This window comes from Dysidea avara, chromosome 10 (genome assembly GCF_963678975.1).
Source record: "Dysidea avara chromosome 10, odDysAvar1.4, whole genome shotgun sequence".
In the NCBI taxonomy this organism is placed as follows: Eukaryota; Metazoa; Porifera; class Demospongiae; order Dictyoceratida; family Dysideidae; genus Dysidea; species Dysidea avara.
The window spans coordinates 25,745,258-25,762,460 of NC_089281.1; the positions used below are offsets into that span (position 1 = coordinate 25,745,258).

At 37.9% G+C, this 17,203-nt stretch overlaps 3 protein-coding genes and 1 non-coding gene across 8 annotated transcripts; 2 read left to right on the forward strand and 2 right to left on the reverse strand.

The window, feature by feature from the left end:
- The first annotated feature begins 72 nt into the window (after positions 1-72).
- On the forward strand, positions 73-3,693 carry LOC136268735 (uncharacterized). Its single transcript, XM_066064189.1, has 2 exons — positions 73-1,391; positions 1,500-3,693. Exon 1 carries the CDS (start codon positions 145-147, stop codon positions 1,237-1,239), a length of 1,095 nt encoding a protein of 364 aa, XP_065920261.1. The 5' UTR covers positions 73-144; the 3' UTR covers positions 1,240-1,391; positions 1,500-3,693.
- A 598-nt stretch (positions 3,694-4,291) lies between these two features.
- LOC136268731 (F-box/LRR-repeat protein 2-like) lies at positions 4,292-10,159 on the reverse strand. Of its 4 annotated transcripts, XM_066064183.1 has the most exons (9): positions 10,018-10,159; positions 9,670-9,931; positions 7,754-8,031; positions 7,623-7,702; positions 7,526-7,574; positions 6,566-6,787; positions 6,298-6,507; positions 5,911-6,243; positions 4,292-4,461 (listed from the first exon to the last, which is right to left on the reverse strand). In XM_066064183.1, exons 2-9 carry the CDS (start codon positions 9,908-9,910, stop codon positions 4,396-4,398), a joined length of 1,479 nt encoding a protein of 492 aa, XP_065920255.1. In that variant the 5' UTR covers positions 9,911-9,931; positions 10,018-10,159; the 3' UTR covers positions 4,292-4,395. The 4 variants fall into 4 exon arrangements, with proteins under 4 accessions (XP_065920255.1, XP_065920254.1, XP_065920257.1 ...); XM_066064182.1 differs by having other exon boundaries at positions 9,670-10,159; XM_066064185.1 differs by lacking the exon at positions 9,670-9,931 and having other exon boundaries at positions 4,294-4,461.
- Positions 10,160-10,414: 255 nt separating this feature from the next.
- Positions 10,415-12,764, forward strand: LOC136268739 (kelch-like protein 1). 2 transcript variants are annotated; one of them, XM_066064198.1, is made up of 2 exons: positions 10,415-10,511; positions 10,703-12,764. In XM_066064198.1, exon 2 carries the CDS (start codon positions 10,703-10,705, stop codon positions 12,503-12,505), a length of 1,803 nt encoding a protein of 600 aa, XP_065920270.1. In that variant the 5' UTR covers positions 10,415-10,511; the 3' UTR covers positions 12,506-12,764. The 2 variants fall into 2 exon arrangements, with proteins under 2 accessions (XP_065920270.1, XP_065920269.1); XM_066064197.1 differs by having other exon boundaries at positions 10,421-10,519.
- A 2,723-nt stretch (positions 12,765-15,487) lies between these two features.
- LOC136237387 (U8 small nucleolar RNA) lies at positions 15,488-15,631 on the reverse strand. Its single transcript, XR_010692451.1, has one exon. It is a non-coding gene; the product is annotated as a U8 small nucleolar RNA (small nucleolar RNA).
- Positions 15,632-17,203: the final 1,572 nt, after the last annotated feature.

Here is a 17,203-nt window from a genome sequence, read left to right on the forward strand (position 1 = left end):
CATCACCACTAATCAACGATCCCCAAAAGTTGTAGATTCGGCTGCACAAAAAATGTATTGGAGATCCACCAGACCCTTTTTTTCTCCGCCCCCACACAAAAAGAAAAAAAGCGGTCTGGGCACGAGACTAGAGGAATTATTTCCATGTCATTCCTAGATTTAAAAGAGAAAGGCAACAAACACTTTTCAAGCAGTGCTTATGACCAAGCAGTTGCCTGTTATACAGAGGCAATAGCTCTGCAGCCACAAAACCATGTGCTTTTTAGTAACCGAAGTGCTGCCTTCATAAAACTGAAACAGTATCAAGAGGCATTAGCTGATGCTGACCAATGCGTCACTCTGGAGCCAAAATTTGCAAGAGGGCATTTAAGGAGGGCTGCAGCTCTTAATGGACTAAAAATGTACAGTAAAGCTATGCCATCGGCTGAAGAAGGATATAAGTTACGTGCCAGTGACCGTATTTGCAAAGATTGCATTGATGAATGGCTGATAGCATCCTCAGCAGTGTTGAAACCAGAAGTAGATAAAATGGATGACATTCCCCAAGGTACTTCCCCTGTAACAAAGAAATGCATGGAGTTACTATGCACACTACAACAACAAAATTCAAGCTCTGGTGGAGTAACAGTAGAATTTCTTCAAACCTACATGTTTAGTTTTATTGAAGAGCTTAAATGGTTATTAGAAAAGTTTGGTCATGTTCTTTCAAGCCATATGAGTGAATGGGTGACTGCTTTATTAGAGTCCCTTAAAGTGGATCCTCGTACACACGCAGCTTCCAAGATGATTACTGAATTGCAAGAAACAAAGTTGAAAGAGTTGGTTAAATGGCTTGATACAGAAGTGGACCACATATTGTATCCAATGCTTTGCCCCATTGTTGCTCTTTTCACTGTGGCGATGTTAACTTGTGCTTCAAACCTTGGTCACGTACTGTCTTTTCGAAATCACATACAAATTTTGACAAAGGCATGTTTAGTTTTCTATACTGAGTCACTTCTTTGTACTGAAGAGTACATCAAGATTCAAATCCATGCTATGCAGTTATTACTAAATTCGTATTGTATGGAGAGCGGCCATGCTGTAGGTAACAAAAAGGATGAGGCTACAGAAATAAAAACAATTTCACAAAAGCTTCAAGTTCTACTTAGTCATTACAACCCTTCTTCAGCTGATTATGCAGAAGTGAAGAGATCTACCCAAGAAGTTATTAGTAATGCGTCTCTTGTTTTCTTCTGATGGTGCACCTGCTGAATCTAAAAGGTTGACCAAAGAGGATTCTGAAATGCTAAAACATGCGGTGACAAAAGAACTCGAGGCTCTAAAAGTGAAGTTGAAGGAAAACGGCTCACTTCACATCAGAGACATGGATTCTCTTGTACTAGCAACAGGTACCACTGTATGTGTTAATGTGTTACCCATTTATGTCAGAGGATCACTAGTATAAGATTTGATACCCTGTGTTCAATAAATACACTTAGTGTGTTTCTATTATATAGGTGGATTGGTGCATGTTGGTGAAATTGAGAGTGCTAAGATGGCTTTGAAGGAAAGTGGGTTATTGTATCAAGCAGCGATTACACATTTACTGGATAATAAGCTACTTCCAATTGATGATGCTGCTGAATGCTTCTTCCACCCTCAGACGATGATGTTGTGCAATGCTTTGTTCTTGGCTGGTATTGATGATAGTCTGCTAGCTGATGTGTTCATCCAATGGAAATGTCTTGCTACTGAATTGTATGCATTACTTGCCAGACTGGGACTAAGTGAGAATCTCATGACTACATTCAACAAGATAGAGGCTTTTAAGATTGCTGGGAAGAGACAAAGTGAAAAAACACTTTTGAATATTCAAGATGAGCATCAGAGGGAATGTATGAAGGTAACACAGGAATGGGGTGGAAAGGCTATTAGTGCTTTATTGGAACAGTCTTGGACAAGTGTTCAGAAATCACTTGCACCTGATCAATTTAATTCTCCTGCAGTACTGCATGTCACCTTTATATGACACTAACTACTTTCCTGTGCCCATTCCACCAAAGGTTTTGAGTTTGAAAGGAGTTGTTGTGGGGATAAGAAGTGATGGTCTTCCCAATGTTAGAATTGTGGATTTTGGCTGCATTCAAGACATGGCTGTAGAATGTCATAATATGTTAATGAAAGTGGTAAGTGCAAAGGACTCTGGAAAACCTTGGAAGGAACTACAGCAAACTGTTGACAGGAAAGCAAGTGATCTGTTACAACACATGCTTCCAGGTGACCTTCAAATGCTCATAAATGATACTACAATAAAACGTATATATTTTTGCCCTGACCAAGTTTTATCAAAATTTCCAATAGAAATCTTGCCTTTGAAAAATGGTCAACTACTTGGTGAAAAGGTTGCTATAACATATCTCTCTTCAGCCAGGTAACTTTTAAGAGAATCATATGTTTCTTCTCTTTCTTTGAGTGCATCTAATCACAACACGGCTAAGCCTGAATGTGCGATATTTGCCAATCCTAATTTTAATTTAGAAAGAGTGGCTAGCCAAAGTGAAAGCCATTGGGGGTTGCTGAGTTTCTTTATGTCATCTTTGTTCTCTGAGACAAAAGCTAATAATACTGCTGCTTCTCTTCCAAACTCTGAAATTGAGGCACATGAAATTTAACAGCTTCTTGTAACTTCTGCACAGGCCAGGGGCGAATCATTAAACATCAATGTTTCCATAGGTAATGATGCAACACTGTTCAAAGTTCTCCGTGTACAGTCTCCCCTAGTCTTGCATTTTGCCACCCATGGGTTTTCCAGCCCTGATTTTCATTATCAGTATCACAACTTCTGGTCCGACACTAAATCAGGACTACTTCTTGCTGGTGCTAAGAAAAGAAAGAAAAATACACATTGATCACTGATGAAGCCGGTACCGGAGAGTTAACTGCCTTGGCTGCTTGTGGAATGAAGCTAACAGGCACACAATTAGTCTACTTATCATGTTGCAGATCTTCATATGGATTTATTGGACGTGGAGAAGCACTCAGTAGTTTGGCTCAAGGATTTCGTATTGCGGGATCATCTACTGTAGTAGCTACCCTGTGGCCTGTATCTGATGAAGTAGGACACAAGATGGCCTTACACTTCTACCACTATGTCTTTGAGTGTGGCATGCAAGTATCTGTTGCTTTACAAGCTGCTAAAAGAAAATTGCAAAAAGAAAACTACCACTGGTATGACTGGGCTGGTTTTCTTTGTATTGGAATTGACACAGACACATTTAACGTGTAAATGTATGAAGATATCAGCTACAACTGCAGTTGTTGACTTGTTGCATGAAACATATATTAATGCGTGTATGTAGAAGCATACATATACAATGCACCTTTTTCACAGTGTTGATATGTGCACACATAGTTTAGGAATATATAGACTTGATTTTAGGTACTGAATTATTGCTAAGGTTTAGCAAATCTTTTGAGGAGCAATGTAATAACTAGTGTATTCTGACCTCCCCTAACTAATTTCCTCATTAAATATAAATGTACAAAAATTACACCTAACATACTCCATTTGCAACTTCCAATATTGTACTCAGAAATTGTGCTACCCATGAGCTTTTTTTGTTCCAGACACACTATAGCTAGAGTGTATATTTTATTGCTAATTTAGATGTAATATATATATATATATATATCATTGCAAATCCATAGAACAGAACTCTATTTTCAGTGGAACATACAGGCAAAATGAGTTAGTTAGCTGGTATAGACTTCACTAAAAATCACCATCATGTATAATTAATTAGGTGCTACATACTTGTGGTACAATGTCAGTTGTCCACAACCCTGCATGAGGAATACTTTGTGTCCAGATAGCTGAAAAATCCCACCTTAAATCATCCCTAAAATGGATGTTATTGACAATGAAATTTTGGCTACTCTAATAGAACACTCACTACTCTATTAGAACAATCATTTTCTGAGTTTGGCTACGTAACTGAAAGTTTGGGTAACTGAGGTTTTACTGTATGACACAACTATGCATGGAACCCCTAATATGCATGTACAGCTTTGTCGGCTTGCATCCAATTCATTAAAAGGTTGCATCCTGTATATAAATAACCCTTGAAATATAAATAAACCTTGAAATAAACAACTAATACATGTATTCTCGTCTTCTAGTTAAGTATTTTTACAATGGGTCTTTCAGTACAAGTATTATCTGAATCTCTGCAAAACGTTTTATTCCAGAGGAACTAAATTCCCCTGGTATTCCTATCCATTGTACATGCTTTGACGAATGAATTCCTACAGTTATAAGAACGATTTAACACAGGAATTTTTATAATGTGTACTTTGTTGAACACTTGTATAACTCATTTACCACAGAAAAAATAATTCAACTTTACTTGTACACTATAGTTCCTGATTACCACAAATATGAACTGAAGTAAACACCCTGGTTCTTCTTACAGTAGAATTCTAAACAGAAATATAAAAATATATGTATTAAAGTGCATTACACAACAATCGGAAATCTTTCAATAGATTACAAAAATAAGATACTTGACAGTCATTGGAAAACAAAACACCTGATCACCGTTTGGAGGCTAATTGGAGGCATCCACTGATCAGTGAATTGAATGCTTATAATGCATACACATACAACTATACTGGAACCTCACAAACACTTTATGACTTAGAATTTTATACCACATTAATTTTTGCTGCAATAATTTTTTGAGACGTCAAAAAAATGTGTGTAGTCAGATCTGTTGGGACCAGAAACTTGGTCCTTATTATGTATGTTTTTCTGTTGTGTCCTTAATTTGGAGTTTGCTAAGAGAGGTTCACTGTAAGATCAGACACACAGTATATAGCTACTAGGGTTGCAGCTTGTGCTCCATGCTATTTTTCAACACAGAATTATTCAAGGGGTACAAACTTTGATGGACTGACCAACAAACATGTGCATTGAAATTATGAATATTTGGTAATCAAATTTATTGTAGGAGGCAAGACACTCAATGTAAACTATAAAACTCCCATACAAAATGTGCGGACTTCATTAATCACAGAAAATAATGTTTCATGATAATTGACAAAACCTTTACACAATAATGTACGAAACTTAGTTGTTAGGAGCATAGCAATTCACAGTGAATGTGCTTTGTTCATTACTAGTTTCTTACATGCATAAACGTAGAAAACAATAATAATTTAAAATATTTTAAAATAATCATTTCTTACATGAATGTAGTAAGCAATATGAAGAGATATTGATAAATGTGACCAGATTTTACAAAACCGATCCACATTTCACATCAGGCAAAATCACACTAACACCACCAGTGGATTAGCTACACTATCATACTACTAGTTTTGACACTCAAACTACTCGAGGCTTGTTTTAACAGACTTCTTTTCTGGGTAGTGTAGAGATCTCAAAAGGCATTGTGAAAGGCCTGGCTTGGTAAGAATCAGTGGTTTACTGGTGGATGGCCTGATAATGTTGGCCACACTTTTTTCTGTTGATTTTGCTACATATCAGCCACTAAGGAGCCAGCGCAGCCCTGTAATCTCGTGTCTGGACTCCAAATCGTGGTCTGCCTCCATTTTGAAGTCTATCTCTTGCCTACCCCACCACCCTCCACCCCTTTGTGAGCAGTCGTGATACTACTTCGCTTGTCTAACTGCTCAGATTTTCTCTTATTTGGCAGGAAACTCTACAAGCAGCTATAAGTACTGGAATTGGTCTGAAAGATAACAGATCGATGCATCCTTTGTATAAATTTCATATGCATGTTTGCTATCCTTGGCAAGTTATGCTGACTTGAATTCTTTAAAACCATTTATCTCGAAACTTCTAATGTGCGATTTGGATTGTTTTCCCTCACAAATATCAACCATGTAACTCTATTTGTAACCTACTTTAAGATACTTGATAGCAACAGCTGTAATCTTGTGATGTTTTGGTAGAACAAGCTTCTCGAGGTTGGGACAATTTCCAGCCAACGCTATCACACTTTTGTCAGTTAATGCTGATGGACCATCAGAGCGACAGCACAAAAGTGTCAGTTTGTGACAATGTGTGGCTATCTCACAAACATTGGCATCTGTCAAATTACTAAGATGTAACACCTTCAATTTAGAACAGTGCCTTGCAACTGAGAACACTATCACATCATTGATCTCAATTTCACAATACAGATGCTCTAAATTGTGACAACTTGCAGCAACAGCTTCTACCACCTCAATGGGCACCTAACATGCAAATTAAGCAATACACCCTGTTGAACATAATAGCATTAATCATACTGTGTCGTTGTAGAGCTGGATAGCTTTGAACAAACTAGCTTTCCTTTTGTCAGTGAACAAGGAAGTAAGTTGGATAGATAAACAATCTCCTGTTATTAGCAGATCTTGCAGACTGGTACAGTACTTCACTAATGATTCTGATATATCTTTTAGTTCCGGACAATTTAAGAGGTGCAATTTCGTGAGTTGATGTCCAATAGAACTAAAGATCTAGTCAATATACATGAACATTATATCAACATGTACATGTACATATATAGGCAGGTACCTTAGCAACTATGTCATCATTTAGCAGTGTCACTGAATACAATGTCAGCTCTGAAATAACTTTAAATTTTCCCACATGTAACAGAGTACTACGATCAATACTGCTACATACTGAGTTGATCTCTAATTCTATCAGATTATGTTGCAGTTTATCTAAGCACAGTAGAGATTGAAGCTTTAAATCAGAAACCTTTAACACTTTCAGACTGCACTTTTGAGCCATCTGTAGTGAAATCAGTATATACAATGTTGAGAAATCTGTATGACAACTAGTGCTGCAACTAACATCAGACAATACTGTAGATGCATGCAAAATAATACATGCAGTATACTTTTCAGAGGTCCTCAATGAATCTCAAGTTGGCTATACTAAAGTACACCAGACTTGTAGATGTGCATGGTAAAAATTTTCACTGATAATATTCATGAACCTGACAAAAAACAAAGTTTAGTAGCTTAGGACAAAGAGTCTTATACAACATTTGAAGGCAGTGCATACGTAACACTTGGCACGGTATTGTGATGGTAGTAAAATACACAAGCTGTAGACCGAGAGGTGGTTGATAGAATGCTGTAATGTATTGATTAACTAAATGGTCAATTATCAAAATACCAAAAATGGGTTAAATTATACTAGAGAATGTACATGCTTTATTAGAATAGCTCCATTTAACAAATGACCTTCCACAATATGCTTCCCTGGACACTTTCTTCACTCTACTCCTAGAATATAATTTGGCCAGATCTCATTCTGAGAAGGAATTCAGCCCCTAGTACCCTCCCCTTTTCTGCCACCAATTCCAGCCTGTATGATGTCATTATTAAACAAGGCATGTCACTACTAACAGTGCTATCATCACCAATCTGTTATGTCCGCAACTAAGGATCTCCCCTTTTAATATTTTTCAAGGCTGTACCTGTTCACATACATGCAAACACATGTGACCAAGTATACACTAACTTCATATATCCCTGTACCATCCAAGTCACGACACTGAGAAAAATTTGCTCTGTGAAAAGACATTTACTTAGCAACAGGAAATATTCTAATTTCTTACGAGGTCAATTTAGGACAGTAATCTGCAATTGTCTTTGTTGAAGCACAAGTAATGGACAAACTTCTAGCCTCTAACTCTATCTGAAACAAAACATATACACACTAAAGTAAAAGATAACAACACAAACTAACAAGTTTCTTTTTGAGGCAATAAGCAACTGCTTGCATTCCTCTGTCTGTTAGCTTTCTAATATATGAAACATCAAGGATGCTGATGTTTGGGCAATGCTTAAGAACACTTATCAGTCCAGTATCAGTGACTGTTAAACATCCGTACAGGTCAAGATGTGTTAGTCTTCTACCAACACACTGACCAAAGTAGCTGAAAACTGTATCATCCAGACTTTCATACAATCTTAACTTCAGTGTATCAACTTGATAAAGCCACTTGGTGAGGATAGGTTCATTACCTACAAAATGTAATATGGCCAGTCAACCTGTATGCTAGGGCACAACTAGGACAACTATCACATTAGTAACGGTGACTAGAAAGAGCTCAGTATAGCTGTATGTACCAACCATAATAACATTTTTTGACATTACCAACTGTACACATTTTTAATGTCACTACCAGGTTTAGCTCATCTGAAAAATGATGCTCACCTGTGTGGCTCTCACTATACCCAAAGTCGATTCCTACCAGACGTAACCAATAAATACAACATATACACTTTCACGCCTTCTAATTAACAAACTGGCTGTCAGGCTGCATTAATTACTGTCAGTAAATCAATTGTCATATTATCTCTTTCCTCCATCCATAGAAAACACTCTCCCAAGACCTTCTACATTGGAATCCCTATGCATGTTAGTGCTGTGTGCTGCTCAATAGGTACACCAATGTTTTACTACCCAAAGAAACTTATGTGCACTATCACACCATAGATGGTCTGCACTGCAGGACCATCTACAGCTGCCACAGGTGGTTCTCCTTTGCCCCCAATATTCTATGTCAAACAGTTCTTAGAATTAGCCTACATCACTTCACTGTGATAACATTAAGATACTCTAATAAAATGATCAAATACTCTAGTTACTTGTATCAATAAAATTGAGCACTATAAATAATAAAATATTAACATTAGTAGTGTTTTGTTGCCTGTTCAATCCAAGATAGAATGCTTTTGCACAGATAAAAATTTTCAAGTATGAAGTTAATGTAATAATAATATCTGGAGCCAAAGCATCACCAGGAGGAGGAAGAGGAGAAGGAAGGGAGCGGCACACAGCAGTGGTAGCAGCAGCAGCAACAACAGCAACAGCAGCAGCAGAAGTAGCAAACAGTAGCATACAGAATCAGCAGCAACAAAAACTGGCAGCAAGTGGCAACAGAAATTGGCAGCAAGTGGCAACAGAAATTGGCAGCAAGTGGCAACAGAAATTGGCAACAACAATAGCTAGTAGCAGCAGCAGGCTTAGCCAAGAACAACTGAAATAATTATATAGAAGTCATAATGACGATAAACAAACTAATAGAGCAGACAAAATATTGCTGTACTATATGGGGACCTGCTATGGAAGTGGTTGACCATCAAGTAGGAGCAGGGAGAGGACTGTACTGCAAATAGTTCAAGGGCACCACTTTCAGTAGCCAGGGACCAAATATGAATTGTTTAGAGACCAGTTATAGCCAGCATGACAGCATAGAATATGAACACTAACCATTTGCAGCACTTACAACACATGCATAGCAAGGTGGTGGCACTCTAATATACTGTATTCCACCAATATTTGTCCTTGGTCAAAGTGGTTAAATTTGAAAAATAAGCATTGGCTTTTGACTTTCACTAAAAATTGCATTCGACTCTTGACCAAAATTTTGTATTCATGTTTACGTTGCTATTCTTAAAAAGTACTGATAGTGGTATACACCTTTCAAGCAATGATTGTCTTTTGACCAACTGCAAATTTCTTTGACTTTCACTTTGACTGAGGACAAAGATTGGGGTACAGGATATAGTGACTCTATAGCTGTAAACAGTGGGCAAATGCCCCACCCACAGTAACAGTTGAGAGCCTAAGAATGATTAACAAGTTAAATACTCCACCTTTGGTTATTTTGTGACTGCCATGTTGTCCTTTTTTCACAGTGCTTGACCAATTAGGACACAGTAGTTTCATTACTTGACCGTCAAGGCAAGGCAAACAGTTTCTGTTCAGATTATCTGACAGCAAATTGTCTCTAATAATTTGTAAGTTATCTTCAGTAAACTGGTCTTTCCAGTACATCCGCTCCAGTAATTTCTCCTTTTGACAATGTGTCAGATGATCTCCTGGACTATTTAGCATCTTCAAATTGCTCGCAATACACTGCAAACACCAGTCATAGAGAGTTTTAACCATCGTTATACCATAAAGGATCTATGGTTATACCGACTGGCACCCAGGTTACGAACCTCCAAAACTCTCTCTCGTTCTGGGTGTCTATTATCTATGAACAAGTAGATCTACTGCTGAAACTCCGAGCACAGGGTAGGCTGATTACAGTATCTACACGCCGAGCTTAGCGTAGAACAGATTCGCGCAGGCGCTTATATTAAGCACTGCAACATAGTCTCGTGCCCAGCCGGGCTCACGCTGCGCATTAGCGCGAGCCCGGATGGGCACGAGACTACTGCAACATTAAATGAATCACGTGATCATAATTAACCTCGTCAACTACACAAGGTCAAATCGTAGATATATCGGTTTGCTCTCTCACACGTTTCTACCGTGAAGTGCACTACATAGTCTACACCATACCCCTGCGCCGGGGTATATTACCTATGTCTACACTTAAAGCACCAATCACGTGTTGATCACGTGATTTGATTAAGAGTAGGTGAGGTCTTGGGCTTCCTTGCTTCCAGTCGATCTTCTTGTACCGCTGTTGGCTCATTACAATTTAACCGTAAGACTGTAAGTAATGTTAAAGTGTTTGAGTAGTATTTGTACATAACTCATTTCGTTTTGCTAGTTTCAGACTATCAAAGCGTGAATATGTCATGAATGCATGTGACTGAAACAAATCTCACATTTGTTAATTTGCTTGTACACGAATCAAACTTTCCATTTTCATAAAAGTGTGTCCTTTTTCTATAGATGCTCAGTGTTCAGCCTGGTCATGAAGTAAGCAGGGTTGCAAACCATCCTAATCTGGACAACGATACGGACCAGCCATGCGTGTACAAACAAGAGCAATTCACAGACAACTGTTGCGCTGCCTTGGAGCAATTCTGGCAGGGAGAGCTGCTGTGCGACGTTGAACTGGTTGCCCAATATCCAAATGAAACAAAGCGAGTTGTTCCAGCACACAGACTTGTGCTTGCTGCAAACATTCCCTACTTTAAAGCCATGTTCCTGTCTGGCATGAATGAGTCGACAACTTTCAAAGTTCATCTTAAAAGCATACACCCTGATAGCTTATACGAAATGGTAAAGTTTGCCTATACAGGCCATTTGGTGATTACACCTGAAACTGCACAAAACATCTTGTCGGCCGCCAGTTTTTTGCAGCTACCTGGGGTTATTACAGTTGCGGTCAACTTCATTTTGAAGCAGCTCAATGTAATGAACTGTGTAGGGATATACAAGTTTGCCCAAGCCTCCAATGTTTATGATCTAGAGGAAGCTGCCTTAAAATTTGCCAAGGACAACTTTGTTGAGGTTGCTAAAGAATCAGAAGAGTTCCTGACACTGAAAAAGATAGATTTGTTGGAGTTCATGTTAGACGAACAGATCAACATTAATCAAGAGGAGGATGTATTTGAAGCCATTATCCGTTGGCTGGATGTGGCGCCGTCCACAAGATGTGACTGTGCTGCAGATTTGTTCGCTGGTGTTAAATTTCCTGTAATTTCACTTTCATACCTTAATGAAGTGGTCGCTAAGTCTTCTTACATGAACTCAGAGTCATGCAAGCTAATGTTTGCAGAGGCAATCAGATACCACCACGATCCTAGTAATTTAATATTGTCTGATGTATCCAAAACTCAGCCAAGGAGTTGTGTCATCGGTACGATCTGTCTTCTTGGAGGTCTGGGCGACTCTAGTGAGCCACTAGATTCAGTATTGTTTTATAGTCCACATGACCAAGCTTGGCGTGATGGTGCCAAGATGAGCACCCATCGAGGTCACGTCACCACTGTAATGATGAACCATGAGTTGTATGTCCTGGGAGGATCTGGAGTTGATGGCTGTCTTGACACTGCCGAGAAGTACAGTCCTAGACACAACAGGTGGATCCCTATTGCATCCATGCATAGTCCACGCAGAAGTTGTGCAGTAGTAGTGGCTGGCAATAAGCTGCTTGCCATGGGAGGTTTTGACGGGTCAGTGTACCTTCGTTCTGTTGAATTGTATGACCCAGAAGAAGATAGTTGGTCCCACCAGTTAGCAATGAAGTCTGCCCGGTCAGAACTCACAGCTGTATTCTTAGACAAGAGATTATATGCTATAGGCGGCATGGATTCCAAGACCAAGCATAAGACAGTGGAGAGGTATGACTTACTTAACAAGCAGTGGGAGATGGTTGCCAGTATGACTGTCGCAAGGGCGGGGGCAGGTGCCATTTTAGTTGGACAAGACATTTATGTTTGCGGGGGGCAAAGCCATGATGCCATTCTTGATAGCATGGAGGTTTACAATGCCGAGGAAAATCTCTGGGAGAGCCTCAAAGCTAAGCTGAATGTTCCACGAGTTGGTTTATGCATAGCTTCGCTGGGTACTCAAATTTATGTGATGGGGGGCTCCGATGGGTCAGATTACCTGGACAGCACAGAAGTATACAGTCTTATCGATCATGAGTGGAAGCTATCCACGAATCTTCCTGGCCAGAGATTTGCTGCTGGTGCAGTTACCCTTCCTCACAAATCAGTAAAACAGTTAGAAGAAACTGAATTATAAGAATTATAATTTTAAAATAGTGTGTTATTGTGCATTTTTATACCTGTGTGTAGTTTTATAGTTAAGCTCTTATGTTTTTATGTAATCCAATGTAGCTATGTTCTATGATTTTTATTTTTTCGTATCCTTAGAACATGTATCAGGGTGAACAGGCTGGGCCTGTCATTCTGTAAATACTTTAGCTATAATTAGTGTGTATTACATATTTTAATTTAATGAATAAATACTGGATGAAGGAGGGCCGGAATTAGCCCTGGAACTGAACAAAGATTCTACTCTAGCAATTACAGCACCAGTTTTAAGTCACAGGTATTTTAATTAATGACAACTATTAGCAGTATAGCCTTCATGCCCCATTTGTCAGTTGTGGGAGCTACAAAGAAACACATGATCGGTAAACATAATTTACACCATAACAATATGCACAGTATTATGTGTGTATTAAGCATGTAACAATTACCATATACGGGCCACATATGTTGCGTAGATGTATATATGTTACACAGTCATTTGTTGTGTCTCAGTATAGTATTGCATGTGCTACTGGTTTGTGTGATGCATGTGTGTTGTCAGTCATGCATTCATTGCCCATCAAGTATTACTTCATATTAGGACAGCTGTCAAGCTTATATAATCAGTGTGCATTTCTATTTAGTAATTATACCTTGCATGCCTCCAATCTAATTCTAAAATATGACATGTGTTTTAAAAGATCACAAAACTTGTAAATTGTGAATTAAGAATAATTAAGAAATGCATAAGTCAGTCATACCAACAAGAATATACTAATAACTTAATTTTCATTCATGCACTATGTACATAGCTATACACGTGTGTTCACACATAGAAAATCATGAACCAATTTAATATGTATCATTTATTGTGTGTAGCTATGTACATGAAGCTAGCTACACACATGTGTTCACAAATAGGAAATCATGAACAAATATGTATCATTTATCAATCTCTGACAAAAGCTATGTTACGATCAATTGAATCCAGCAAGTAGCTATAATCTTTAAAAAAATATGCGTAAAATCGCATTGTTAAATGGTTACCCCTTATAGGAATTTACTGAAGTTATGTAGTGCTATAATTATCATATCGACATTATCAAATCGACATTATCAAATTCTTCCCCTCCAATACAAGCTTACTTTGAGCGATTAAGAGTTAAAACTATACATTCATTGCATTCACTAAAGCTTCTCTGGACTTCGGGTGCCCACATCTTCACCTGTGAGACATGGCCTCCTGCAGGCTATTATAGTCTTGCCCCATATATTCATAACGTATCCATAAATTATTTTACAAGTATCAAAAGTACATAAATTGCTGAATAATCAATATATCACATTGCAAGGCTAACAGAATTACTTGAGGATTATAAGCAATGACAACAAGGGATATAGAACTCAGGACTGCTATATCAAACACTATGGTAAAACTGTTTAGTAGGGTAATTCCCCTGGAAACTGGTATGATAAAGGGCACCTGCTGAAATGTTGCTGTTTATAACCATCATATAGAAATACACACGATGAAAATTATTCTCTTACAGAATAGTCTTAGTACATCTAACATCCAAATCCCATGAAGAAAAACCCTTACAGAAAGTGAGCTGAAAAAATCAGTCACATTTTTGATCTTCCAGCAATGTGAAATTAAAAATATGTTAAATGGTGGAGAAACATAATAGTGAAGTTGGTCATGTCGCCATACGTGCATATAGCTATGCAACTTTAAATTGTATGGGCATAAACTGTTATCTTATTTACTCTTTATGGGGCTTTTTCCAAGAAGTATAGTTAAAACTGGGTTAACGCTTTCTAAAAATATAGGATGCTTCCATGTGATGATAATATCATCATTGCTATAGATGCACTTCGTAAGCTCAAAGTTGCTGATGAAGACTGAGAAAAAATGGTATACCCATGAGCACGACAATCAGTGCTATTATAACTGAAATTGTTTAGTTGAGCAAAAGGTTGTGTATACACAATGCTAAGATTGAGCATAGATTTGTTAGTTTTTAATCTTTGCAATATTAAAGCTTGTCAGCATCTGGGGCTGCCCCCATTCCTTTATACTGCAGTCCTTGGCTTTTAATGCTGTGCAAAGGGAGGTCCATAATTAATTGAAAATTCCCTGATGAAGCCTTTAAAGGAACAAAATAAATGCTAGTCTTATTTTGGAACAGTAATTAAAATGTGATCGTGAGCATGCCAAACTTTTAGAATTAAGAGGAGCCACTTACTATGTGTAAATGCTCCACTATGCTTTGTACGATATTGTATAATGTATAACGGGTGAAAAAGTCTGAAACTGCAGCTTGTTAACTCCTTTCAGATATTAATCAGACAGCAAACAAACTGACATATAATTCACCAAAGCAAAGGGATGGGAAATGAGACAACAATAACATTTTAAAGCTTCACAACAATCCAGGCCCTTGCTATATTGTAATTCGCTAATGGTTCGAAATTTCTGGTAACTAAAGCTTTGGAAAGTGATCTTAAAACACAGTAGCTACTCTAGGTCAATTCAATATTTCCTACAGTGGAACAGAAATACCACATTAATTTAATACTTTTATGTTGTGACTATGATTAACAATAGCCTGTAGACTTCAAGACATTATTTATGATGGCTTTTAAAAAATAGTACGTTATCTAACAACTGTTGAACTTAACCCCTAACTCCCCAGCTTAGGGGCTGTAGGAGGATTTCTACTACCGTTAGAAAAGCCAGATACCCAAAATACACTGGCTAGTTTTCTTCGTATCCTTCCCCTGTAGTTTATTACTGGGAACAGCATCACTATAAGCATAGAATTATGTGAACAAATAATTTATGTATCAACTCCAAGGGCACCACTATAGCTTACCATCTACCGTATCATTTACTGTATGACCCTTCGGAACAGGTTATGGATTCCTTCTACTGTCCTTGGATTTTAATGCTGTGCAACAAGCACATAATGTAATATAATGGGATACAGTAGGTGTTGCAGTCCTACCTGTCCCCAGAGTGTCTTAACTCACTAGCAGTCATAACACTCTTATACATCATGTCCTACAAGCAACCTCAAGGAGGTCACAGGTAAGGATTACACCATACTGATGAATTTTTGTATCTGAAAAGATAGGTCCACAATTAATTGAAATTCCCTGATGAACCCTAGCTTTAGAGGAACAAAATACTAAAATGCTAGTCTGATTCCTGTGCACACATATATGCATGTATTAGTGTTCCCAAGCTACATCCCTACTCCCTACTTATGACCGAGATCAATTCTTAGTAGAAGCTACAGGTACGTGCAATTGCAAAAAAAAGTGGCAATAAATCCTGGGGTCACAGGGTGCCTAGTAGCAGCTACGTGGCAGTCCTTATTGTGTCGTTATAGAGCCAGTGGGGTGCATGAATGCATCATTATAATTTATTGTACCTAGATCATATAGTTTTGATATGTATGCTGCAACAATAATAGCACGCAGCTTGTGGTCTATAACTAAGTTGCTGATTTAAGCATTATAATTCCTATGCATGCCACCACTGCCACAATTTCCTAAAAAGACCATATAAAACACCAAATGTTCTAAGGAAAACCTGTTGTGAAACAGTGTGTACAAAGAGAGTTTGCAGTGAAATGATGCTTAGGTCATTAGCTAGATAATTGCTATACAAAAATCTGCTCAAATTCATGCATGATATTTGTAAAATGACAAGTCCTTTGGTGAATAAGCTATGCATGCAGTGAATTAGAAAGGGAAACATTAGCAATTTCATCAAAATTCCTGTACACACATATGTAGAAGACAGGATGATTTAGAATGTATGTGTGTGAAATATGAATTTTCATGTGATTGTCATACCATCTACATTTTCAATGTTGTAGTTCCCATTAGTAAAATATACCAGATTAGGAAGAGCATGCATAGCATTTTGTGCATGTATATAGTCACGCAATTAAATTCTCACTAGAAACTTGCTTAATCTAACTGAATAGATTACACTCATGGTATTTCTTGCTCAAGGGCATCTCCAGGAATTTTGATGACAGGTTTCCAAATTTTTTTTGTTGCATGCACTCTGCACACCTGAGTTAGCCATATACTCCCCCAGGAAATTTTTGAGAGTTATGTATTCTGAGATTGAATCTGGTATTAGAAATCTTAGCACTTTAAACATATGTTAGGAATTATGCTTACTTCTGATAGCTATCATATAGTATATCAGGAGCAGGCTAAAATTAGCTATGTGAAGTTGAAGTGTACAAGACATGGATGCCATTCTGTGGGCATGCCCCCAGGAAAATTTCAAGTATTAATAGCAGGGGCGTAGGAAGCATGGGTGCCATGGGTGCTTGGGCACCCATAAATATTTCCAGTTGCGTAAACGGGTGTCAGTACACTGTAGCACATATAGTACTGAGAAGATTGAGATACTCTAATAGAGCAGTCAATGACTCTAATAAAGCAGTCGTGACTTTTTCTTTTTTTTTTGGTCTTCAGCTTTACCACTTGGCACCCATAAGTTAAATATCTTCCTACGCCCCTGAATAGAGATATTATTTTAGACTATTTTTGACTGTGTTGGTACAGGTAAACTAAGTAACTTTTTAAAAACACAAAATTTGACTGTTCTGTTAGGGTAGTTGACTGCTCTATTATAGTAATCTTTGAAAATCATTGCTAT

What these genes read in the sequence shown, in the direction of transcription:
- LOC136268735 (XM_066064189.1), top strand. Translation starts at nt 145, where the DNA reads ATGTCATTCCTAGATTTAAAAGAGAAAGGCAACAAACACTTTTCAAGC.
- LOC136268731 (XM_066064182.1), bottom strand. Translation starts at nt 9,964, where the DNA reads ATGGTTAAAACTCTCTATGACTGGTGTTTGCAGTGTATTGCGAGCAAT. An exon ending in ATGATGACATAGTTGCTAAG is followed by an intron (nt 6,508 to 6,565) that starts GTACCTGCCTAT and finishes TATATTGACTAG; the next exon opens with ATCTTTAGTTCTATTGGACA. An exon ending in TTGCTATCAAGTATCTTAAA is followed by an intron (nt 4,462 to 5,910) that starts GTAGGTTACAAA and finishes ATTTCTGTTTAG; the next exon opens with AATTCTACTGTAAGAAGAAC.
- LOC136268739 (XM_066064198.1), top strand. Translation starts at nt 10,703, where the DNA reads ATGCTCAGTGTTCAGCCTGGTCATGAAGTAAGCAGGGTTGCAAACCAT.